Raw genomic sequence first — 26,092 nt, forward strand, 5'->3', positions numbered from 1 at the left:
TGCATTCCACACCATTAAAGTTCACGTTATATCTGCCCCGTCTGTATGTGAATAGAAATTAATTTGATTAAGCTATACTTCAGTAACCCTGCCTGGACGGTGTCAACTAGAGTTTGTTCTAGTACAGACAGTCTCTCTCTCTCTCTCTCTCTCTCTCTCTCTCTCTCTCTCTCTCTCTCTCTCTCTCTCTCTCTCAGTCTGCCTCCCGGTGTGAGCTTGATGATGTTGGACTCAATCAGAGCTGGACTTCAGCCAGACACAAACAGGAGGATGTGCGTATGAAGTCCTGAGCCCCAGAACATCAGTCAGAGCAAAGCAAAGTAAAGCACACTCCTGAAGGAGACCATGAAGCCCAAGTCTCTCTGCGTCCCGCGGTTTGGCCTGTTTGAGGAGTGCAGATACCGGCGGCAGGTCGATGCAGCCGCGCCGGAGCAGAGTGTCGATCAGCCGGCGGAGAAGAAGAAGAAAAAGAAGAAGAAGAGTCCCAGAGAGCCGCAGTTTACAGCCCTGACCGAGAGATCACCTTACGAGCTCTTGCTGGAGGACGACAGCCAGCACACACTGAAGGAGGACAAGAAAGTGAAGAAGAAGGAAAAGTACAAGAAATACAAAAAGGTATACACTTTTTAAAACTGCTGTTTTGTTTTCCTGAGCTGATTATTTTCTGCAAACATACCAATTAAAGTTCGGTAACACTAGAGTTAGTTTGACGTTTGAGCCAAAAATATATGTCAGATAGACATAAATATGCGCCCTTTGTACAAGGCATAATTTCTCAATTAAAAAAAAAAAATAACCATACAATTGAATTAAACAATTCAACCATATGAAATTATACAATAAAACCAGGACCAAATTGTTCACAAGACTCTGTTTTTTAGATTAGCACTTTATTTATTTCAGTAATTATTTTATTTTACAATAATAACTTTTTATAGTAAAAATTGTAGAAGTCAATAAACTCTGAGACCATTTGAGATCAAATATTCAAAATCAACTCTAAATGTGTCTAAATATTATTTTCTATGATGCACAAGCTTTGTTTTTTAGTTATGCCTTTGTTGATTTTATGGACAGTAATGAATCCATATTTTTATAATAAGTCGAATACACTGTAAACACTTCAATGAATTAAATTCTGACATCAACATAATTTAAATATTATTTTGTATGATGCACACAAAATGCTATTTAAAGGGATAGTTCACCTGAAAATGGGGGGGGGGGGGGGGGGTTTGGGGGGCTGGGATGCAAACATCAAAAGTTCGGTACCACTTTACAATAAGGCTGTAAAGGGATAGTTCACCCAAAAATGTAAATTCTGCCATTATTTACGCTGTCCTTATTTGTTCCAAATCTGTTTTATAGTTTCTTTCTTCTGTTGAACACAAAAGGAAGCTGGAAATGACTTCCAGGCTATTTGTTTTTGCTACTATGGTAGTCAATGGTTACACTTTTTCAGCTTTAATCAAATATAAGGTTTTGTGTGTTCAACATAAGAAAGATACTCATAAAGGTTTCAAACGTAAAAGTGAGTAAATAGAGCAAATTTGTGATGAACTGTTCCTTTAGGTCAGTTTATTCACTAACATGAACACACAATGATCAACACATTTATTGCAGTATTTATTCATGTTTGTTAATATTAGTTAATAGAAATAAAGTTGTCCATGGTTAGTTCATGTTAACTCACAGTCAGTAAATGTTAATAAGCATGAATTTAGATTTTAATAAGGCTGAACTATGATTATTAAATGCTGTTTGAGTATTGTTTATTATTAGTTCATGTTAGTAATGAGTAGTACTAATGAAACCTTTTAGTAAAATGTGACTAAGTTCTGAGTCTATTTTAAATAAAATCCTACAGAGGGGTCATTTATTTGATCAAAGACAACAAAAATAGTGATATTCTGAAATATTACTACACTGTTAAAAAATGTAATAACAACTGGGTTTCATCTGATGGCCAATGGTAATTGTTACAGACTTCAGAGTCCCATGATCTTTGAGAAATCAATTCGCTGATTTGGTGTGCAAATTATCAACGCAGCAGCAAATGTGCTGCCTCTGTGAGACATGGTTTCAGTACTCTTTGATAATTAAATGAATAGCTGTTATTTGATCTTTAAAACTACAATATTAATTTGTGAAGCCTGAAAGTAAAGTATTGAAAAACAAAAGTTTAGAGACACAACTTAAATTTAAAATATTCCATAACACTATATTGTGTTATTGCTACTAAATCAATGTACTCCAGCAATGGCTAATGTTTTTTTTAACATTATGTATTTTCATTATTTATACATTATTGTCATTATTACAGCATACAGGCAATTTTCTATTCTTTTTCTTTACAATATACCTGTAAAACAAGTTTAATATTTCTGGTCAATTAAATTTCCCCATTCACATCTGACTATTAAGTAATGAAATCATGCATTCAAAAACAGAATGTTCCTTGCTATAAAGGGGGTATTGATAATACAATTATGCACAGTGAAAAATCCCTTTTTATCTGATGCTTTGAGTAATCATGTACATTTTTTCAAGGGGGTAATTTTATCTAGTGAATATGCTGACCCTGTGTTAGATAATAGGTCAGAGATCAATGGGTGACCTGTCTGGAGTCTTAGACAGTTTCCTTATCAGATTCAGCCAATTAAAACTGACGAGACTGAGTGTAAATAGAGCATCTTTAGTAAACACCGTCCCTCTGTAATCCACTTAAAATCTTTTTCCCCCCAAAGCATTTAGAAGCAGCTAATTGCTAAGCGTGAGCTTTATAAATAATATAAAGTGAAATATAGTGAAATGTATAAAAATGTCCAAGTAAAAATACCACACACATTCTTTACAGTTCACTACTGTAATATGCACTGCATTGTTGATTATTGTTGATTATTTTTGCACTGCATTGTTGATTATTACTTTTACTGTAATTTACTGCATATTAGAAATGTGAGATATTCCACTGTAATCAAAGTAATCAAGTTCTGCTTCTGTAGTTGAAGACAAAATTGAGACAGTTAATAAAAAAAATATTAGTTTACATCTTGTGTCACAAAATGCATTTAGATAATAGATTGATAAATAAAAATTTCTTTTGTAAACCATTTCAAATGGATTTAATAACAATGAATAATAAAAATACTGCAGTACATGATCTCAGAATTTATTATATTAAATTATATTATTATATATAGTTTGGAATTTATTAAAATTAATAAAATTTTAGTAATAGTAAATACTAAAACTAATAGTTTTGTACTGCCAGTGTAAAATGTAAATAAATTACAGGACGGTAAAAGTACTGTAAAAATTGACATTCTGTTAAATTATGTGGTAAAGGGCATTTTACTATAAAAAGAAGTTGCCATAAGGCTATTTTACTGTGAAATTGTGGTAGGGCCCTTCTACTGTAAAACATATTTACAGGTAAGTTACTGTATAAAGAGGAAGTTGTGGTAAATTGCTGTGTTGTTGACCCATAGTACATTGGTTTGAAACTCATCCTTCCCACAACCACAAAACAGAATACATTAAACTTTTATTAATAATGTATAATTGTGGACGGCTACAGAACAAGACTCAAAACATAACAAAAATGTTTAGATTTGCATTAAATAAACACAAGTATGGTGGATTTATGTAACTAAAAAGTGACCCCAAAAGAGACATTTTACTTGTTTTATGCATTGGAACACAGTAAAATCCGAAATTGCAATATTTTGTTTTGCTGCAAAGTATATTGTGATAGGGTGACACGGTGGCACAGTTGGTAGGGCTGTCACCTCACAGCAAGAAGGTCACTGGTTCGAAACTCGGCTGGGTAAGTTGGCATTTCTGTGTGGAGTTTGCATGTTTTTCCTGCGTTAGCATGGGTTTCCTCCGGGTGCTCCAGTTTCCCCCACAAGTTAAAAGGCATGCGCTATACTGTGGGTGAATTGGGTAAGAAAAGAAAATGTATGAATATATTGCGATATGAATATAATTTCATCAGATAAATTGAATAGCTCTATTTGGGAAGATTTCATTAATTTAGATCAACTGGGGTGACCAGGTATTTTTCTATACAGTGCATCTGCATAAACTATAATAAATTAAAAGCGTCCTCAAATATGACAGAGCACAAAAAATGATAAATAAACAGTGCTTAATGGTTTTCTAGGAAGTCTAACAGTATACAAATATAGAAATTGAACAAGCGTAAAAATATTATAGTCATCATTGTCTTAATAATTTGATATAAAATAAAAATATATTTAATAATATCTTTATCCTTTAATTTTGAATAAATAATCTCATCATGCAATGTGATTATTACACATACATTTATTGCGATATCAATGCTTAAATAACATGTTGTTCAGCCCTAATTTTAACAACATTACATTACACTGAATTCAGCGAAAAGCTGTTCTAGTTAATCTTGAACACAATAACAGTCCGACGTTCATTTGTGTTATTTTGGGAGGAACGGGTCATTCAGATCAAATGCAGTGATCCATTGTCATGCAGGAGAAATTTCCTCTCTCAGGATAAAGCAGTACATCCTGTTTCTGGCCTGTTGTCCAACACAGAGGCAGCCACTAATGTAAAGCCTATAAACTACACGCTGCTGCCAGTATAAAGTGATAAATCCAGCTAAATTGGTTTAATCCCTCTTGAATGTCTCCTTGGAATTCCATCCCACTCCGAGCCGTCCGAGCCTTAATACTTTATTTTTGCTACGAGCACAAGCTAAACCTCCTGAATCTGTGAATGAAGCCTTGCTGATTCGCCCAAAATAGTTTGGGGAAATGACATTTCAGTCTAGCTGTTTAAATATTTATTGTTGCTCAGAATTTTGTATTTGGATTTTTTCCAGAATAAAATGATAATTACATTAATTCCGTGTATTAAAAAACAATACATCCAAAAAGAAAATAAGTATTAAAACACTGTAAAAATGTTGTGTTTATCTCAGTGTGTTCCTTGTAGTTTATTTGTAATTATTTATTAAATTTATTTACTTTTCATAAAATGATTTTGTGGAGAAATTAAAAATGGAAACTATAGAACTAAATCAATAAAGTACATATTAATGATTATAATGAATTAAATTATACCACCAGACTTATTAATATAACAAAGGTTTGTTCTCTAAGGTATAAATGAATTTGTCTTAGTCAAACTACTTTCTGATGCAGCCATTTTTAGGTATTTGAATATGTCAAAACCAGTGTCAATTTTAAAAATGTTACATTTTGACATCACATGAAAGTCTAATTAAATATTAATTACAGGACAATGTTTGGCCAAGATACAACTTTAAAAAAAAAACTGGAATCTGAGGGTTCCAAACAATCTAAATACTGAGAAAAATCCGATTTAAAGTTCATTCATTTTCCTTCGACTTAGTCTTTATTTCAGAGGCTGCCACAGCATAATGAACTGCCAACTATTCCAGCATATTTTTTCAGCCGTAACGCAGTACTGAGAAACACCCATACTGTCTTATTCACACTCATACACTACTAATTTATTTAATTCACTTACAGAATACTGCAGGGATGCTCAACTCTGTTCCTGGAGATCTACCTTCCTGCAGATTTCAGCTCCAACCCTGATCAAACACATCTGAGCCAATTAATTTGGACCTGAACAGCACGTGATAATTAAAGGCAGGTGTGTTTGATATGGGTTGCAACTGAAATCTGCAGGAAGGTAGATCTCCAGGAACAGGGTTGGTCACCCCTATACTAAAAGTAAAAAAAAAAAAGTAAAAGTAAAGTTTATTTATAAAGCACATTTAACTTCAGCGTGGCACTGACCAAAGTGCTGAACAAAACCATATCACACATTCTAAAACAGTAAAACAACAATAAAAGTAATAATAGAATAATAGTATTACAGCAACAATGCACAGTAAGGATTAAAAACCTGGGAAAGCAATTTAATAAAAATGTGTCTTCAGTCTTGAATTTGAATTTGCAGCAAAATTTTATTTGACAACCTAAGAGACTGAGGAGTTGACTGTAGGTTAATAAGTTCTGAAATATAAGAAGGTGATTGCCCATTCAGTGCTTTAAAAACAACAAAGTAAAATCTTATCTACTGCATGTTTTTGGACTGTAGGGAGAAATCAGAGCACCTGGAGGAAACCCTCGCGAACACGGGGAGTACATGCAAACTCCACACAGAAATGCCAACTGACCCAATCGGGACTCGAACCAGCGACCTTCTTGCTGAGGCCACCGTGGAGCCCCTATTTAAAGTTGTCCAAATTTAGCATTTAGCGATGCACATTACTAATCAGAAACTGAGTTGTGATGTATTTGGAGTAAGAAATTTAGAAAATATCTTGATGGAGCATGATCTTGAAAGAAAATAGATCATTGTGACCCAACTTTGTAGCCATTGCCAGAAATGTGCAACATATGCAACATAAGGTATTATCGTCTAAGGTCACAAATAAGGACACCCTAATGATCCTTACAAAATACTAAATTAATTTGGACAAAAGTTTGTTCTCTAAGGCAGTGTTTCTCAACCACGTTCCTGGAGGACCACCAGGTCTGCACATTTTCCATGTCCCTTTAACCAAACACACCTGATTCAGATGATCAGCTCATTAGCAGAGACTGAAAGACCTGTAATGGATCTGGCAGACAAAGGTGACATCCAAAAAATGCTTTGTTGGTGGTCCTCCAGGAACGTGGTTGAGAAACACTACTCTAAGGTGTTACTGAATCTTTCTAAGTCAAACTATTTTGTAATGCAGTAATTCTTAGTCATGTGAATAAACCATTTCTTATAAATAATAATGTACAACGTAAACATTCAACAATCTGTCTTCCAGAACGTTGGAAAGGCTCTTCGCTACAGTTGGAAATGTCTGATGTTGGGTCTGCAGAACTTCACCGTTGGATATTCCACCCCTTTCTCCACCGCTTCCTCCATCATTCCAGATTTCCACCCTGGAGGAGCCTGGGGTTGAGGCCAGCATTTGATCCTCCTTAAAATCATCCAAAACCTTCATATTTGGACCAGTCGATGCTACACATACAGATGCTGCTTTACAAACGGACCAAACGTCTGCCTGAGCAACTCCAGCTCTCGTGCTGTAAACTGTTGTAAATATCCGCAACTGAAAATCTACAGCTATAAGGAAGATGTATGTCTTTTTATACCCAGTTCTATCTGTGTATATTTGCTCAGAATTTATATGAATTTCTGTATCGATAATGAATCATTCTTGTATACTGAACTAATATGCAACTGTCCCTTTAATTGATTCTGCAATTATTTTATGCATAGGCTGAAGGTTGTGATTGATTCACGTTAAAAGAGAGGCTTTGCTTGATTAAGAGATGACTTTGAATGTTTTTAGAGAGGAAAGTATTAGTTTGTTTTTTAAAAATGTAATTATGGGATACTTCGGATGTATTAATGAGAACGATAACAGGAAAAGATGATCAGAGAAACGACGGCGACTTATTTGAGGGAGTCAGTGAAGCTGAGTAACTTGCTTAATACACCTGCTTAAAGTTAGTTCCAAGACAAGAAATGTGATTAAAATGAATAAATGAAACCTCAGTGGTGCTGTATTGCCTGTTTATTTCGTAACTGTTAGTTCAAATATATATTAATTCGTGCATTCATGTTCTTTTAGTCCCTTTATTAATCTGCGGAATGAACCGCCAACTTATCCAGCATATGTTTTACACAGTGAATGCCCTTCCTGCTGCAACCCATCACTGGGAAACGCCCATACACTCTTTTTCACACACAGACAATTTCATTCATTTTCTTTTCGGCTAAGTCCCTTTATTAATTTGGGATCGAAACAGATGAATCCAACTGCGATGAACCGCCAACTTACCCACATGTTTTTACGCAGCAGATACCTTTCCAGCTGCAATCCATCACTGGGAAACATCTATACACACTCATTCACACACATACACTACAGACAATTTAGCCTACCTAATTTACCTGTACCGCATGTCTTTGAATCTGCTAACACAGGGAAAACATGCAAACTCCACACTGAAACGCCATTTGACCCAGCTAAGGCTAAGTATTTGTAAGAATAGTCCAAAATGAATCATGAGTCAAAAGGATTTGTATTTTATGGCAAAAATCATTAGACTATAGAGTAAAGCTTGATGAAGACATTTAGTAAAGTAGCAATTTAGTAATTGGCTCGGTTCGAGCCCCGGCTGGGTCAGTTGGCATTTCTGTTTGGAGTTTGCATGTACTCCCTGTGTTCGTGTGGGTTTCCCCCACAGTCCAAAGACGTACACTATAGGTGGATGCAGAAGTAAATGGGTGTTTTCCAGTGATGGGTTGCATGCGTGAAACATATGCCTTTTTTGTCCTATCCTAACAAAAAATAAATAAATAAATAAATAAATAAATTAAAAATAGAAATTGAAAGCTTATACATAATATAAAATACAAATAGATATAAATTTCCACATATTTTACACTTACAACTGGCATTCAGGTCCATGGTCAAACAGCCCATCAAAACACACTGGCAGGTTGCAGTGTCCAGATTTATCAAACACTTTCAGAACAAATTTAATTAGAGACCATTATTTAACAAGCATTAAGTACATAATCACTTTTTAAAGAAATTTTTCGCAAAGAAAAAATAAATAATGCACTTGTTATTAGTCTGCAAAACAAGAGGACGAGGTAAAAATAAGACGCGGCGGTTCCTCCTGTACTGCAGGCGACACTGTTCCACACGCAAGTCTCGTCGGTAACACGTTACTCGACCGTCGAAGAAACGCGAGAAGACATCATGGCGGGATTCATGAAATACAAAAGTGTCTCAACAACAATCGAAACTGTCAGATTGAAACTTATCTTAACTGCTGTGTTGTTTTTATTTCCTTTTTCTCAAACGTCAGGTAAGCAGTAGTTAGATATGCTATACTGTATACTATTGTAGTATTTACGGTTTTGAAATTATTAAGGACTTTAATAAGCTAAATGTTGTTAGCTTACTGAAGATAGTAGTATATGTAAGTTAACGTTAAGTAAATCAAACTTATCTTAACAGTAAAGTTATTTTAAAAAGTGCCGTTTTTTTATTATTTCTTTGTCAACGTGTATGGTTTAGGTCTTTATTTGGTATTTTAATACAATATTTTCTTAACACAGTAACTCATTCTGGAAAACTTCAATGTGTTTAAACTTCCGAATACAACGTTATTTCTTAACTCATTGCTTATGTCGTTATTAATCTTTAATATGAAAATATGCATATATAGAAATAAATATGTGTATATATACGTACATGTATATTCACTTTCATTTTCATCTTTGTGCAGGTGCCAGCCGTCCCATCATTGAAATTAAAGATGGACAAGAAATCAAAGTACAAGCTGCGCAACATTTCTGCTACAACAACACCATCATACCCGGATGGAGGGAAACATGGACTAGAATACAGGTAAAACACTCAAACTATTGTAACTCCACGTGATTATCAATCTTTATTTCAAAACTGAGCCCCTCCCTCCTATTTGATTGGCAGGTGAGAGTGTGGAGCACTACAAAGCTGAAAGTGACGGTGGTCAATGATGAGCAAGACCTAAAGGAGCTCGAGCACTTCAGCATCTGGAAACTCGTGCAGTATTTTGTTCGCGAACAGACCAATGAGACCACCATAAGTGTCAGTCTGTTTAACAACAAGACCTGCTTCAGAGTGGACCCTTCAGAAAGCCGTACTCTCTATACGGTACAACCCAGCCGACGTGAGTTGAAAAGAATGGCAAAAAATCCAAACAAATGGACAAGCTCGATTGTGTTGGTCATTTCGATTACATGTCAGGTTATATATACTGTGCTCAGCATAAACAAGTTCATCCCTCACAAATCTATCTGAATTCATATTTTTAATAGGCAACTATACAATATTACATTTGTGCATACTATACATTAGATTAGCCAGTACTGAAGCCAAATCTGGAGCTAATTTAACAAAATAACTTACAATAACTGTCCAAAAACTAGTACACCTAAATGTATATGTTATAGAAAAATATTAAATACACATTGAACAAAGAGGAAAAAATTATTCATTTATTCATTTCCTTCTGTCTTCGTCCCTTTATTAATCCGGGGTCGGCACAGCGGAATGAACGGCCAACTTATCCAGCACATTTTTACGCTGCGGATGTCCTTCAAGCCGGGAAAGAGGAAGAATCAAGAAAAGCAAAAAAAAAAAAATTGTTCATTTTTTATTTTACCTTTTCTTTTTTGCAATATTTTTTTTTATTTAATTGGATTATCTTTTAGTTTCTAAATATGTTTGGTGACTAAAATATTATTTTAATAAATATATCTGTTTAATGAATCTGCTTTGTTTAAATGAACTAAAACATATTGCCCTTATTCACTGAGAAATTGATAAAAATGTAATTTTTTTAAATTGTGGTGTACTCAATTATGCTGAGCTCTGTATATAAGGGAGAATTTACTCAAAAATGAACATTTGCTCTTAATTTACTCACCCTCGGATCATCCAAGATGAAGCAGACTTTAAGTTGCAATCATGGTCTTCATAAAATGAAAGTCACTAGCTACCCATACTTTAAACAACAAAAAATAAACAACATACAGGCTAAAGAAAATGAATAGCTGTTTTATTACTATTACAAGGTTCAACACTAAGGATTTCTTCTACCAGGCCAGTGGTTCAGATTTTTATTTGCCCTGCCAAAATTTTCACTGGCCCCACCAAAAAGACAAAAAAAATTAATAGCTATTTCTTAACCACATATTTTAAATAATGTGTCGAAAGCCAAACATAACTTTATCAAACACTTTTTATTTAGCGTGAATTTTCCTTAAATAAAAATGGGAATTGAAAAAAAAATTACCGCTGTGAATGAGATGAACTGAGTTAACGATAATAACGGAGCAATTCCATGCAAATGTCAACCTTGCAGAGAATGTTAGAAAAGAAGGTTAAAAAAAATTGTGTAAGCAAGTATTTTACAGTTCTTTAGAAATACCCAAATATGTCTCTGTCAATGTTTAAAAATTTTTATTCTATACAAAATGTAAAATAATAATACAATTTTGCCTCGTACAGTCCATGAAGACTAGAATGCAGTTGATCATATTGTAAATAATGTTTGATCGATTATTTTACTTCAGAAAACATCAAATTATTATCCCCAATAATAGTATTATTTTATTTTTTATTATCTTTTTGTTTTTAAATCAAAGTGCTAGAAGTTGTTGACTTTCATTTTATCAATCATCTATGACCACAATTTTAGCTACAAATCTTGTTATTTTCTATGTTGAAATGGTTAGAAACTATACTATACTAAACTAATTCTGGCATTATATTCAAGCAACTTTGTTGCTCTACCATGGCTGCAGCAGGTGTGATGATATTATGTAGTGGGCATGGGAGAATAACCAACTTCAAGGTTTACTGCAGTTTAGAAAAGTCAAGCTATTAAAACCACAAAAATGTTTTGTTATATGATTTCTAAGTTATATGTAAGTTTTTTAATGTGTTGTAAGGAAATCTGTGTTTTTGAAGCTAATAAAGATAGTAGGAGTCAATGGTTTATTTTAATTCTGTAGCCTGATATGCTTACTGCTCCAAAATATTAAAATTGTTTCCTAAAATGTAATATATTGTGTCAAATGGGGGAAAAAAGTTGTGGTTTTTAGTAAGACATTTAAAAATAAATAATTTTACAGCAGTAAACAATACTGTGAAACTGAATATTTTTATCCAAGGTTATAACAGCGTCAGAAACTTTTACCGGCCCATACTTATAACGTTGTTGCGCTATTTATTTTGTTTAATGATTTATTTGGGACCGTGTACATTTACCAGCATTTTGTAAAAGATACAAGAGATGTTAAAACCAATTTAAACATGCGATTTGTCAAGATTGCAGACACAAGCGCCTAGTTACCTAGCAATGGTATGTCAGCAAAGTTCCTTGATTATTGCACCAAAATGAGTGTATAGTATATATTAGTTTCATCAGTCTTTGTACACAATGTAACTACTGAAATGTCGGCTGAAAGGTTTGTAAAGTCATGGTTTTTTTTAAAGTGAAATTTTCATTTTTGTGTGAACATTTTTTTGAATAGTTTTTTCATGCTCTTGATATGTTGTGGGAAATGTTATTGTTTTGGAGACTGACATAGATTTTTTTTTTTCCTGCTGTAGATTTTGACATCTACCTGTTTTTGGTTTTTCTGGCTGGAGTGTTGCTGTTCTTTTATGCAGATGTTCTAAGCAGGTAATCTATAATACTTGATCAGGAATCAAAATTAGTGCTCTTTTTGGCAGATTGTGCTCTTCTTTTCACTGAGTTTTACACTTGACTATGTACAATTTAGGTTATATAACACATTAACAAAAGAAAAAAGAAAAACCTATTTGTAACTTGTGTAAGAATATTTGGCTGATAAAACATTTGAATAGAATTAAAAGTGTGTTTTTAAATTATATTAAAGAACATTTCTATTAGGGAATGTGTTAAGGGAAATGTTTGAAAAGGTGTATTCTGGATGAATATTTGAATATTTATCTTTAATCAAACTAAAAGATTGTAAATGACTCTTTTCAGTGTTGCTGCTATTTGGATGTTTGTTTGTTTTTTGTTCAAAGAATGTTAATTAAGAAATTGATATGATTATATGTTATACATTGTTTGTTTAGTATAGGCTTTGCCATGAATATAGCCAATGCTGCTGATATGGCATTAAAACATGAATAAATATGACACATTAATTGTATAACTCTCTGTGCTAACCTCTTTCAACTGGTCATGTAGAAGTCAAGTGTTCCACTACTCCGCTGGCATGAGCACTGGTATGATTGCCTCCCTCCTCATCCTCATCTTTATCGTTTACAGATTTTTACCCAAGGTAGGAGAAAGTTCTGCACTGTGTACCAAACATCCTTATCGTTATCATATTATTAATAATCTCCTTACCTGTCAACATCCCTCCTTTCTTGGCCTGTAGAAAAGCCCATTCTATATGCTGGTGGTGGGCGGCTGGTCGTTTTCGCTCTACATCATCCAGCTGGTGTTTAGGAATCTTCAAGTGATACTTACAGATCACTGGCATCTGGCTATCGGTAAGAGAACAACAAAACATTAGGCTGTGTTTTGTAAAATTAAATCTTGGGCAAATTGATAGAAAGATTTGTTGATTAAGATAAAACGATAGAATTAAAGGGTTAGTTATTATATAGTTACTCACCCTCATGTCATTCCAATCCCCTGAAAGTTCGCTGTTAGATAAATTAATTTGATCAATTTCTATATATTGTATTTATATTCTTCTTATATATGTATATTTTCAAAGAAACCCAAAATTAATGTTATAAATGTATGTGCTTCTTAATACAATCACATGCGCAACTGCAGTTTTTAATCAGTTAAATGGTTGGAATGTGCCGTTTGCAGGAATATAGTGTTGACAAAGAGTTGAGTATGTGATCAATAGGGTTCTACCAAACAAACTGTTTAGACCAATGATTAAAGACGATGCTTCATCATCGGTTTGTATGCCTGTATAAAAAATTGGCAAACAGAATGTAACCTTTTGTGTTTCTTATGAATTGTTCTCTTGCAACAAGAACATTAAAGGCCACCTATTTTACAGCTTTTACGAAATGTAATGCGTCTGTAAAGTTTCAGCGTACAATACCCATCAAATTATTTGTTTTAACCTCCAGAATCTGTCCATTGTAGTGTCTGAGCTGCTTCTCCCCGCCCACCGATTCAAAGTGCATGACTGCTTTTCATGCGTTACATCAGATAAACAGCAGTCAGTGATAGAGACAGACATGGATGAAGCTGAAATAAGGTCACTAGTCAAAAATACCAACTAAGTTTTTTTAATGTATTTGTGGTGGAGTTTATTCAAGCCTTTATGAAACGATGAGTCACCAGTTCACACACACACACACACACACAAATATGCACATTTACTGACACCATGTGGCCGTGATGGTTATAGCGATTATTTCGTAGCAATTTTACTGTCTCTATTACAAACATGCACTGTCCTAAAAACGTTTTCAACTATAATATTAATTATTGAGGTGCAGCTGATCACAGAGAGTTGTAATGTGTTTTAATCCCAGTTTCGTTGCAAAAAATATTCTGTGGACATGTGGAGACATGTTATAATGGAGACATGGCACCTGTCAATCAATTCGGTGGGCAGGGAAAACCACACTCTTGCGTCACATTGCAGTGGGCCTCAAAATCACAGTGATTTGGTTCCTATTTTGATGTCAGGAAATTAAAAAAAAAAAGACTTGTGCGGTTTAAATCACTCCAATATGACAGTGGACACACTACACATACACACAGTTCTGTCCAAACTGCTTACAAAAGATGATTTTCATCATAGGTGCCCTTTAAATCTTTTAAGAAATGAACCTTCCTGGGCTTGGAATTATTTTTGATAATGAGATTCGATAACCTTTAAAACAACAATTAAGATATTTTAGATGAAATCCGAGAGCTCTCTCATCCTCCATTGATGGCAATGGTCTGGATAAATTTCCAAAATCCAGAAAGCATTGTCAAAACATTCCATGAGTCTTTAGTGGTTCAACTGTATTCATATAAAGTAGGGCTGTGCAGTTAATCGAAAATCCGATTTCGATTTTGGCTTTTAATGATTATATAAAAAAAAAAAACATTAATCGAGATAAAACATTATTGCATCATATACCGACCTCTTTCCACTTGTACACATTTGTTGCTCTGCAAAGCTCAGCTCCACATGAAAATGACTAAAAGCATGTACTGTAATTTACCATTTGCAGCACGGGATGCGCATCATTCATTGATGTACGTTCGAATCATTAAAAGCGCAAAAGAGTACATACTAGGGATGTAACGGTATTGTAAATACCGTCATACCGCAATATGAATTTTTTTGATATTACCGAAGTCGCATGACTCGGTAAAACTATAGGTCTTCTGAGAAAATTTGCTCAGGCGAATGAAGCGAACGGGACGTAGCTGAAACTACATTTCCCATCAGCCCAGGCGTGGCCATAATCCTTTGCGGTCTGTTGTCGCTACAGATCCAGTAATGCGGAAATGGAGTGTGCTGCTAGTAGCGGAGATGAAAAAAAGATGGAAATGATCGAACCTTGACTTGTACCGCAAAGAGATCTCTACCTCACTCATGGTTTGTCTTCTCAAGTGGGGGAAAGACAATGCACAACGTTACCCCACTGCTGTCAACCTGGGCCAAGTCATATCTCTCTTGTCCCAGAAACCTCAGTCCCAAATGAGAGGGTTTTTTCTGTTGCAGGGGACATTGTAAATACCCAGAGATACCAGCTTTTACCAGATTATAATTATATGATAATTTTCCTTTAAACCCATCTCTATCTAAGTGAGTGAGTGATTAAATGTTGAATGTGGTGAGTTTTCAACAATACTAAATTGAAACTTTATTTTTTTACATGGTTTAATAATTTTTTGTTATTAAAATTGAAGTTAGTGTTTCAAACCTTACAGATAGATGGCTAATTTGTATGTCATTGACACTTTTGGCACTTTTTTGGAGTATTTTCAAAAGTTTTTTTTTTCCTGTAAATGATTCAATAAATACCGTACCGTGACATTCATACCGAGGTATTACCGAACCGTGAAATTCTGATACCGTTACATCCCTAGTACATACTGTTGCTGTGTGCGCGCTTAGCCTCGGAGACGAGCAGAGCACACACATCTAACACCATCTTAATGTGAGCGCTTTAATGGTCAAATACATGCACATTTGTGTCAGAGCGCTGTGTTTAGTGTATATTCACATATTAACTCTCATTTCTGTAATAAACAAACAAGTTGATTATCAAAAGACTTGTGAAAGAGAAACCATATTAGAGCCACACTATTCTTAAAGTGACAGTGCGCAATATTCCTGCTGCCGCCTGTTTTTTTATCATTAATCAAACAACAAAAGGAGAAAATCACTCACTGTTCTTGACTGAAGGACTTTTTTAGCTGATTTTTTTCTTACTGTGAAGATGCTTAAACCACAGTTTGTTTCATATTTTTATTCTATTGAGGAAAATAACTGCATATATACAGTTAAAGTCAGAATTATTAGCCCCACTGAATTATTATCGACCCTTTCCCCCCAATTTCTGTTTAATGGAAAGATTTATTTTAAACCCATTTTAAAAAAAAACAGATTTAATAACTCATTTCTAATAACTGATTTCTTTTATCTTTGCTATGATGACAGTACACTATATTTTACTAGATATTTTGAAAGATACTAGTATTTAGCTTAAAGTGACATTTAAAGGCTTAATTAGTGCAATTAGGCAAGTCATTTTATAACAGTAGTTTCTTCTGCAGACACTCAAACACACACACACACACACACACACACACACACATATATATATATATATATATATATATATATATATATATATATATATATATATATATATTGCTTAAGGGGGCTAATAATATTAAGCTATTAAAATAGGTTTCAAAATATTTAAACCTGCTTTTATTCTAGCCGAAATAAACAATTAACCTTTTCTCCAGAAGAAAAAATATAGGAAATACTGTGAATTATTCCTCTGTTAAAATCATTTGGGAAATATTTATATATAATTTATATATATGAAAACAATTCCCTGGAGGGCGAATAATTTTGACTGCAACGGATAATCATTTTGAACAATCGTGATTACAATTATAACCAAAATAATCGTGATAATGATTTTTCCCATAATCAAGCAGCCCTAATATGAAGCTCCACAAACGCTTTTGTGCACCAAAAAAAGCTGTAAAAACTACTTTGTTCAGCAGTGTCTTCTTTTCCTTGTCAGGTTATCACTTACAATACAAGACTTTACATTTATTATTCAATCTGTTAAATTATAATTTATTATAATTATTATCATTATTATGTAAAGCCTAATCAGCCACTATGGCTGCAAAAAAGCTTCATGCAATATGCCCTATGTACACTGCGTCGGTTGTTTTTTTTTTTTTATAACAATGTCAATGTATTGTCCCTGTTAAATAAACTAACAAATAAATAAAATAAAATCAGGTTATAATACAGGCAGTTTGACATAGCCATTAGAGTCAGCAGGTGAGTGTTGTATTGCCTGTTGTAAATGTGCACCATAATCTAAAATAAATGTGTAGTAAATGTGCACCCTAATCTAAAACACTTATAGTATATGTTAGCTAGGTTTTTAAAAGGGCTCTTATGTCAAGTGTTGTGTTTGTATTTATGAGTAATTTATGTAGCACTGTTGTCCTGCGAGATACGACATTTCATTACTCTGTATGTCCACACATGTAGAAGAATGACAATAAACTTCGACTTATCTAATCTAATATGACTTATCTAATATGAAAAGCACTGGCAAACAATGTCATTTTGTGCATAAAGGTATTCTTAGAGGTTCATATGATTACATTTGAACCAAAGAAGTCGCATGGAATGATTTTACAGCGGTTTCAGTTTCTCAGGACCGTTGCTGTCTATGGAAGATGAGGGAGCTCTCATATTTAGTTTAAAATACTACAGTTTTTATTTTGTAAACAAACAAAGGTGTCAAAGGAATGGAACAAAATTGAGGGCAAGTAATTAAAACCAAAGTTCAAATTTTCATTCTTTGTTTTGACATTATTTTAATGTCAAATATATATTTTCTAGAGTTTATTGAATGATTTTGAGTAGTTTGATATATGTTCTCTCTTCAAAGATTTGGTTAAGACTTGATTTATGTTTATACTAGCTTCTGAAACACATAAACAGCTTATTGTTTATTATGTCATACATTTAGGTTATGTCTTTGTGGTCGGGTTCATCAGTTTTGCAGTGTGTTATCGATATGGCCCTCTGGTGGAGGAACGAAGTATCAACATTTTGTCCTGGGCGCTGCAGATTTTCGGCCTTCTGCTAGTCTATGCTGGAATTCAGGTCCAACAAGTGGCTTTTGCCATCATGATAGCTGCTTTCTGCTCTAAAAACCTGGAGTACCCTTTTAACACAGCATTCATGCTTTATCAGTGAGTATTTCACTAGGATACATGGTGTTTGAATGCATGTTGAGAAGTTTAGTCACTGTGTTTTTGCTAAATGAATGCTCTAAAGCAAGTTGAAGCCAAAGAAACTGGAGCCACGGCGTCTGCTGACAGAAGAAGAGTTTCAGAGACAGTCAGAGGTGGAGACGCAGAAAGCTCTGGAGGAACTTAGAAAATACTGTGGCAGTCCTGATTTCAACACCTGGAAGACAGTCTCAAGGCTCCAGTCTCCTAAGAGGTATGACAGAGTATTTTAGAATCGTTTGCATCTTGTGTAAAATCATTGTTTTGCATCCTTCAGCTTTGTTCTTTTGCATTAATGAATATGGTTCGAGGCAACAATGTGCACAAGGAAATTGAATCAGAGCAGATGATTGACAAATTGTTCTTATTACCAGGCATTCTGATCCATGGGTATTTTTCAGCTGTTGTAACAAACTTATAGCTATAATCTGCCTATAAGCTAATACTTTTCTCAGTGTTTATAGAGAATCTATTTAGAGAAACTTCAATATTGTATAAGCAGAGCCCCTAAAGCAGAGATCCCCAAAATAGGGCCCTCAGGCCAAAGTTGGCCCATGGTAACCTTTTATTTGGCCCGCCATCTCATCTAAGAAGTAATAGAATGAAGGTTGCGGCAAATGCCTTGAACAGAGATCATCATTTCTAATTTAATGAAACCGTTTGTTTGTTTGTTTAATTGTTGAGCTACAAAAAGGCCAACTGAAATAATATGTTTCAATTAAATGTTGTGCATAAATCAGATCTTTTTTAATGTAAATCCTGTCACTTAAAGATAGAGAACAGCACACAAGACAGCAAACAAATCAAGTCAAAGGCAGGTTCAGCTTGACTTGAACACCATTGTGTTATAAATGTGTTTGTTTTTATTGGAAGAGTTCATTATAAAATGTAAAACAAAAAACATATCTATTAATATGATTGAAGAATTTTTTTTCTATTCTTAAATATTAATAAATTAGGACATTTCCATTGCAGCTTTAATGTAATAGATGTGTATATTTACCTTCAGCCCATCCTCCTTAATCAAGTTTGATTTTTGGCCCTTCATAATAAAAAGTTTGGGCACCCCTGCCCTAAAGGTACAGGAATGGTCAAAAAAGAAAAGAAAGACATTAAATTGGAGGAAGAATTGTATGTTTAAGTGCTTTTGACTTTTGCATTCTCCAGAGAAGCATTGTGTTCACTTACAAAACTTCTGTGATGGAAATATTGAGGTAATAATAATAAGCTCTTCTGCATCCGAATACTACATAATTGAGAACTCGGTAGTTTATCTTGAAACAATAAAACCCTCAGTTAATGAAGTACAGTAGCTTTAAATATAACTTAGGTATGTTAGGGCAAAAGACAAAAAAGAAATGTTGGTGGGCAAAACAATATGTGAAAATGCTGAAGAATTGAAAGTTTTATGTCTTCTTCTTTTTCTTTTTTTTACATTACCATGTCCCATTAGGGGATTTTAAGGTTTGGAAAACTAACGATTCATGGCTTTAACATAAGAATCATTCTTAAGGAGAGCAAAAAACAAATACACTTGTAAAAAATAAAGGATTTTGATTTAATGCACTGGCACACAGGTTTGCAGATTTCATCGAGGGCTCTCCACATCTGCTGTCCAACGAAGTGTCAGTTCACATGCAGGAGTACGGACTGGGTGGATCCTTCTTTGAGGACGAGCTCTTCTCCACTGATGAGGAAGATAAGGAGGAGGAGGAGGACGGCTGGGAAACAGAAGATGATATCAAGCCAGAGGTGACCTCTCCACGAATGAACAACACACGGGGGAAATAACTGGAGAACAGTGTTGGAAAATATTTAATTAAGCAGATCTGAGATCTGATCAAGCGTAGCATTTACTGTTTATTGATCCATCTGCAATGGATGGTTTAAATTGAAAATACCCTGGACGTTTAGTTTTTCATGATTTATTATTATTATTTTATTTCTCTTAAATGTTTTTTTATTTGACTTGCTGTGTGTGGAGGGAACTGTGAAAGCTGCGTCGTTACATGGACTGTATTTTAGGTTATGTTTTGTTTTTATGTTCGTATTAAGGCCCAGGCACACGTTTACCAGTAAGAACAGAAAACTGTTGAACAGAAGAGGCACATACGTTACACAGCTGTTTGTGATTATTTACTGGAGCCGTAAGTTTGGTCAAAGGATTATTTTCTTATGAATAATAAAAGCGGAAATTTACCTACGCTCTATATCTTTTTACTTGGCAAACTAGAAAATGTGGTCAAATCTCTCACCAAGTACAGAAATGGTAAAACGTGTTTTTCTTGCAACCACTTGGTGGCAGCACAAGCCAAAAGAGGCTTCATATAGCAAGCTACAGTAGATAGTTGGGCTGCAGGTACTGGATATCTCGATTTAATTCTAGAAAAAGAAGATGTAACATTCTAAGAGATTTAAAATTCACACTGTAATTAAATGAGGTTTTTTAACAGCTGTAAATGTAATTTCTACACATACCATATGATTTTGGGCAGGGGTCACCAACCCTGTTCCTGGAGAGCTACCTTCCTGCACATTTCAGTTGCAACCCTGACCAAACACACCTGTTTGTAATTATCAAGTGCTGCTTTAGGTACTATTAATTAGTTCAGGTGTGTTTGATCAGGGTTGGGACTGAATTTTGCAGGAAGGTAACTCTCCAGGAACAGGGTTGGTGACCCCTGATTTTGGGTATATATTGGAATTTCAAAAAAAGTTTCAGCGCTTGAAGTCCCCTTAACAGCACCCTGAAATGATTTCATATTTCAAACTGAAGAATCTTAGCAATGTCTGGAAAATTTATCTATCATCATAGGTGCTTTTTGTTGTTGTTAAATTAGACACTTAAATGTCAGCATAAAGGGACATGCTGATTGGGAAAATGTAAAGATATTTTTAAAACATTGTTAAAAAATGTGTGTATTATTTTAAGTCTAACTTGCTAATACATCCAGCTACAGCATCATCTGGAGAAATAACTGCATGTTATTTTGCCTTTTTTTGCCCATCACTTAGTTAATTGCATTGCAAATAGTTTTATTTTTAAGATTTGAATTTTGTTTGGTTTAGTATTTGACTTTACCGTTTTGAGTGACATTTTGAGCACCCAAATAGTTTTTTTCATTATCGGTAATTTGGTTAACTGAAATCAGCAACAGTGGCATTATCACCATGCATTAAATAGCTTTTCTTCCCTGCAAAGATACAATGAAGATGTTTCGTATTTAATTTGAAAGGCAAAACAAAAGATAAATGAGATTTGGGGTTCATTTTAGGGTCAGTAGCAGAGTGCATTTCAAACAAACATGGCGATGCTGCCCTGACATGTGGTGTTTTATACTTCCACATTAGGTGTGTTTGACTTTAGCTGGATGTATCCAATTGGAAAGAATTAGTACCTGTAGTCAGGGAGGAGTTGAAAAGGGAGACCAGAAGTCAGAAATTTTCTACTTCCCACAATGATGCTTGTTCAGTGTTTTTTTTTTTTTTTTTTATAGATGATGTATATGCAATTGATGTCCGAATTATTAGCTGCCGTTTATTTTTTTCCTCAATTTCTGTTTAATGGAGAGAATTTTTTTTATAACACATTTCTAAACATAATAGTTTTAATAACTCGTTTCAATAACTGATTTATTTTATCTTTGCCATGATGACAGTAAATAATATTTGACTAGATATTTTTCAAGATGTTAGTATTCAGCTTAAAGTGACATTTAAAGGCTTAACTAGGTTAATTAGGTTAACTAGGCAGGTTAGGGTAATTAGGCAAGTTATTGTATAATGATGGTTTGTTCTGTAGACTATCGAAAAAATATAGATTAAACGGGCTGATAATTCTGACCCTAAAATTAAAAACTGCTTTTATTCTAGTCTAAATAAAACAAATAAGAAGAAAAAATATTATTAGACATACTGTGAAAGTGTCCCTGCTCTGTTTTAATTTGGGAAATATTTAAAAAATAAAAACATAAAGAGGGGCTGATAATTCTGACTTCAACTGTATGTATGTGTATATATATATTTTTTTTAATAAACTTCTTTAAATTCAATTCAACTCAACTTGTGACATATAAAAAGTGATGCTCAACATGATTTAATATATCTGAAATTAATTGCATTTAAATGTTATATTTTTACAATAACTACTCAGAGACTTGTATAAAAAATGACATGACATGACAAGTTTAAGTTCATTTAGCAGTTTTAACATTATTATTAAAAGTATTATTATTATTGAATCATTGTAATGAAATTGACAAGAAAGTGTCTGGTGCATATCAACCACTTTAATGTGGTGTCATTAGCCCATAAACATTTTCCTGCCTTTCAAACTATTTCATGACTGTTACAAGAGGCAATGTAATCATAACTTTGTTAAAACAGCTATCATAATGTTATCATTATTTGGCTTTTTTTTAGATTCTCTTAAACTATAGAAATGAAAAATTTAAACAGGAAACACTTTGGCACCATTGTTTTTGTTTACATCCATTAAAATGGACTGTTATTGGAATGGATTGGATGGTGATTTGCTATTTGTTGTCGGGTGATAAGTGCAGGGTGTCCTTAAAAGGGTCTTAAAAAGTCTTAAATCTCAAAAACTAAATTTTAGGCCTTAAATTTACTGAAATATTGTGTAGTAGGTCTTAAATCTTTTTTAGGTCTTAATTTTTGTTTGTTCATGTATAGCTACCCAGTCTGGCCAACACCCATTCAATCATCAACAATTCATCTCAATAAAACTTTACAATTTTATTTAAGAATGCCATGTTAACTCTATTTACCAATACAATAACGTTTGTTTAAAAGTTCTCATTTATTTACTCCTGAGGACGCTGACCTGGACAGACTGTTGTAGATACAGTACATTTAGTTTATTATATTCTCTAAAACATTTTTCAAGAAAGGCTATGTTGAACGTAAGTATATGTATACAACTAGAGCTTGCTTGTTTTGACGCTATTTTAAACATTTTGCTCAGAATTTACAAAAATATATGTTTTTAATTATTAAATTGTTATTAAATTCATTAAATTATATATATAAAAAAACGTTACATAGAGCAAATAAAATTCTATACCATCTGGGCCATTTGGTGAGTCTAAAACTTAATTCATAATGGTCTTTAAAAGTCTTAAATTTAACATTATGAAACCTGCAGGAACCCTGTGAGTGGAAAATTGAGCCATTTTGAACTTTGACTTTCAATGCAGCAACAAAAAGGCCTTTGAAATGAACGGCTTTCATAGCGCATCACTTTTTGCATCTGGTGTGACTGGAAATTCATTGCATCCCCAATTCTAACATTTTGATCTCAGATCAAGAAAACGCAAACGTAGCTTGCTTGCTTCTCCTGTCCCCATCAGTGACCAACACAAGGTCAGACCACATTAGGCAGCAGAATGGCAAGATGGAGTCCCTCATTATACAAATACTGTGGTTTCGTTGACCTTCATCGCTCGGTGCAGACTTTTTCTCATTACAGACTTTGCAAAAAGAACATGAAGAAAGCAGAAATGCAGGGAAAAAATCGAAGCATTGTCTGCTGTGTCAGTCTGAGGAATTCTGCCTTGTGTATCCCACTGGCTTAGAAAAAAAGGCATTTACCCTTCCTAGTTGTTCTTCCTCTGCAACTCATGCAAATGCTGTTTGCATTCCAGCGGTGACATCATCACCGGTGGTGGTCCCGGGGCATCTCTCATAATTCCTCAGTAGTCCAAAGCATCGAGCTATACGACTATTTGCATACGCTTTCGTGGTAAAGAGACAGAACGTGTTACTCAGGCTAGGCAAATAGGTGGCGAAAGTGGGCCGAGGACGCTATTCCCCTCCTCCTACCTCTTCCCTGAAATGCAGTTAGTTTGCGCTTGGGAGACACCTGAGCCTGTAGGTGGGAATTCCCGACCGACTATCATCCGATCGCAGGCGCTGGGCTTGCCCCGTCCTGGTGTGGGCGTGTGACATGTAAAACTGACGAATTTCCCCCGCTACTCCTTCACAACTTATCCAAATGTGCGCGCTCATATTCCTCAGACCGAGACAGAACGACCCTGTGTGGCCGAGCTTCCTCGTGTCGCACCTTTTTCCTTTTCACCTGTGCGGTTTGTTATCATCCGAGAGGTCAGGAGTGAGGATTCCCACCTTCATCTGCATGCGGTTGGATTGATTTTGTAATATTATGACCGCTTCGGAGGATTTACATGCGACGTGATGCAACTTTACGCAGTTCTCCCTGAGTTTAAAGGGATAGTTCACACAGAAATGTTTACATTTATTAATTACTCCAAAGACTGAATACATACATTGTCAACAGAAGAAAAAATACAAAGAGAGAGTAAGAACTTGAGACGTTCAGGAATCAATTACGCTCATTGTCATTTATCCATGTAACGAGTAAAGAAACGCATACTTAAAAAAAAAAAAAAAAGTATTAATATTTGAGTTACTTTTTTTTAAAGGGACTTTGGTTACTCTCAAGTGGAAAGACCTACCCCTCACTAAAAAAGTGTAGAATTTGGCCACTATATGAGCTCATTTGTCCTATTTTTTACAGTATGCCAATATAAATTGTGAAAATAACTGATCAAAGAAGGCTTTAAGAGATTAAATTTATAAATATTCAAATGGACAAATTTTGACTGAGGAAATGAGCTGGCCAATTTGTTATTTGCCTATAGGCTACTGTTTTTCATTTAAAACAACATATTTCTTGTTTGTTGTTAAATAAAGGATGATAATAAGTTTGTATTTTAAAAATTTATATATATTTTTTAATTTCACTAATATTTTTATTCTAATCATAACATTATTAATAAAATTAATTACATACAATTTAAATGCACATTTGTACACTTTATGGTAAAATAGTATGGTAAGCGCTTGTACAAAATTAGAGAGAATATTTTTGTAGCATCAAAAAGTTTGGTTATGACCATCTGACAAGCCAATCCAGAAAAGATTAGTGCCTAAAATGTCACTAAAATTTAGTATTTGAACCTCATAATTGAATAGAAAATGGGGCGAATTACTGCAAATAGGTCCACCTTTTCAGAAAAAAACCCAACCCTTTCTGGCTACGGGTGTGAGTTTTTAACGAGCAAAGGGAGATTAAATTATGACAGAATTTTTTGGTGGATTATTCCTTTAATATTGTCCTGGTTGTGTTACTTAGTTACTTACCATATAAGTAATTAACTAAATGTAGTTATAAAGCACCTTTTAACAGACACAAAGTGTTTTTTATAGAGTTCCTCTGAGCACAGAAGGCACGGTCAATATGCAGGGGTGCCCAAGCTCTGTCATGGAGGGTCTGTGTCCTGCATGTTTTAGTCCCTAGCAGGGTGCGAATTACAGGGACATTTGGGGGGAATTGACCCCCCAATTAATGCTTGATCCCCCCCCTGAAGGATGTACGGGAGTCAGACCTTTAATAGTGAGAAATAGTTTTGCATCTGTATCCTAAATAATAATAATTAAAATAATAGACAGTGATGGAAAGAGTACTAAAAAAATCATACTTAAGTAAAAGTACCATTACTTGCCTTAAAATGTAGTGCAAGTAGAGTAAAAGTATCTCTTGTAAAAATTACTCTGAGTAAAAAGACCTTTCAAAAGTACTCAAGAGTAGTGAGTATTGCCATGTAAAAGGCTGATGCATTTACATGTTATTTGTGTAAACGTAACATTCTGTAGTGCATTTAGTTATTGGTAGTTTTACCATTATATAGGGGTTCATGCATAAATCGTGCCAATCAGTATTTGCAAGAATCATTCAACAGTGTAAACCTGTAGATCTAGCGCAGCGATGGATATCGTAAGTGGTCACGACACAGTTTTCATGTAAAATAGGTGTTTATATTCACATAGCCTAAAAGTAAAGTAAAATTGGATGCATAGTTTAAATAGTCTGAGCTAGCAACATCTGAAATAATCAGGTCACTGTATGTCAGAATACATTTAATATCCATCAAAACACTAAAAACTTA

The 26,092-nt window shown here is 34.2% G+C and overlaps 2 protein-coding genes across 3 annotated transcripts; both read left to right on the plus strand.

The window, feature by feature from the left end:
- Window positions 1–303: 303 nt before the first annotated feature.
- si:dkey-126g1.9 lies at window positions 304–7,584 on the plus strand. Of its 2 annotated transcripts, none has more exons than XR_012398602.1 (2): window positions 304–2,164; window positions 6,694–7,584. XR_012398602.1 is itself a non-coding variant. In XM_005162344.6 (2 exons), exons 1-2 carry the CDS (start codon window positions 346–348, stop codon window positions 6,977–6,979), a joined length of 408 nt encoding a protein of 135 aa, XP_005162401.1. In that variant the 5' UTR covers window positions 304–345; the 3' UTR covers window positions 6,980–7,584. The 2 variants fall into 2 exon arrangements, 1 of the variants encoding a protein (XP_005162401.1); XM_005162344.6 differs by having other exon boundaries at window positions 304–615; window positions 6,842–7,584.
- A 1,114-nt stretch (window positions 7,585–8,698) lies between these two features.
- Window positions 8,699–20,554, plus strand: nemp1 (nuclear envelope integral membrane protein 1). The gene is made up of 9 exons (NM_001316731.1): window positions 8,699–8,903; window positions 9,327–9,448; window positions 9,533–9,752; window positions 12,203–12,275; window positions 12,813–12,906; window positions 13,006–13,120; window positions 17,840–18,065; window positions 18,151–18,318; window positions 19,682–20,554. The coding sequence occupies exons 1-9, from the start codon at window positions 8,795–8,797 to the stop codon at window positions 19,893–19,895; spliced, it is 1,341 nt and encodes a 446-aa protein (NP_001303660.1). The 5' UTR covers window positions 8,699–8,794; the 3' UTR covers window positions 19,896–20,554.
- The last annotated feature ends 5,538 nt before the right edge of the window (window positions 20,555–26,092 follow it).

The sequence above is a fragment of the Danio rerio genome, chromosome 23 (genome assembly GCF_049306965.1).
Source record: "Danio rerio strain Tuebingen ecotype United States chromosome 23, GRCz12tu, whole genome shotgun sequence".
Lineage (NCBI taxonomy): Eukaryota > Metazoa > Chordata > Actinopteri > Cypriniformes > Danionidae > Danio > Danio rerio.

Bases quoted from the DNA above. Each gene is read 5' to 3' on its own strand.
- nemp1 (NM_001316731.1), top strand. From the start codon at position 8,795: ATGGCGGGATTCATGAAATACAAAAGTGTCTCAACAACAATCGAAACT. The intron at 9,449-9,532 runs GTAAAACACTCA...TTTGATTGGCAG, and splicing joins AAACATGGACTAGAATACAG to GTGAGAGTGTGGAGCACTAC. The intron at 12,907-13,005 runs GTAGGAGAAAGT...CTTGGCCTGTAG, and splicing joins TTTACAGATTTTTACCCAAG to AAAAGCCCATTCTATATGCT.
- si:dkey-126g1.9 (XM_005162344.6), top strand. From the start codon at position 346: ATGAAGCCCAAGTCTCTCTGCGTCCCGCGGTTTGGCCTGTTTGAGGAG. The intron at 616-6,841 runs GTATACACTTTT...TCTGTCTTCCAG, and splicing joins AGTACAAGAAATACAAAAAG to AACGTTGGAAAGGCTCTTCG.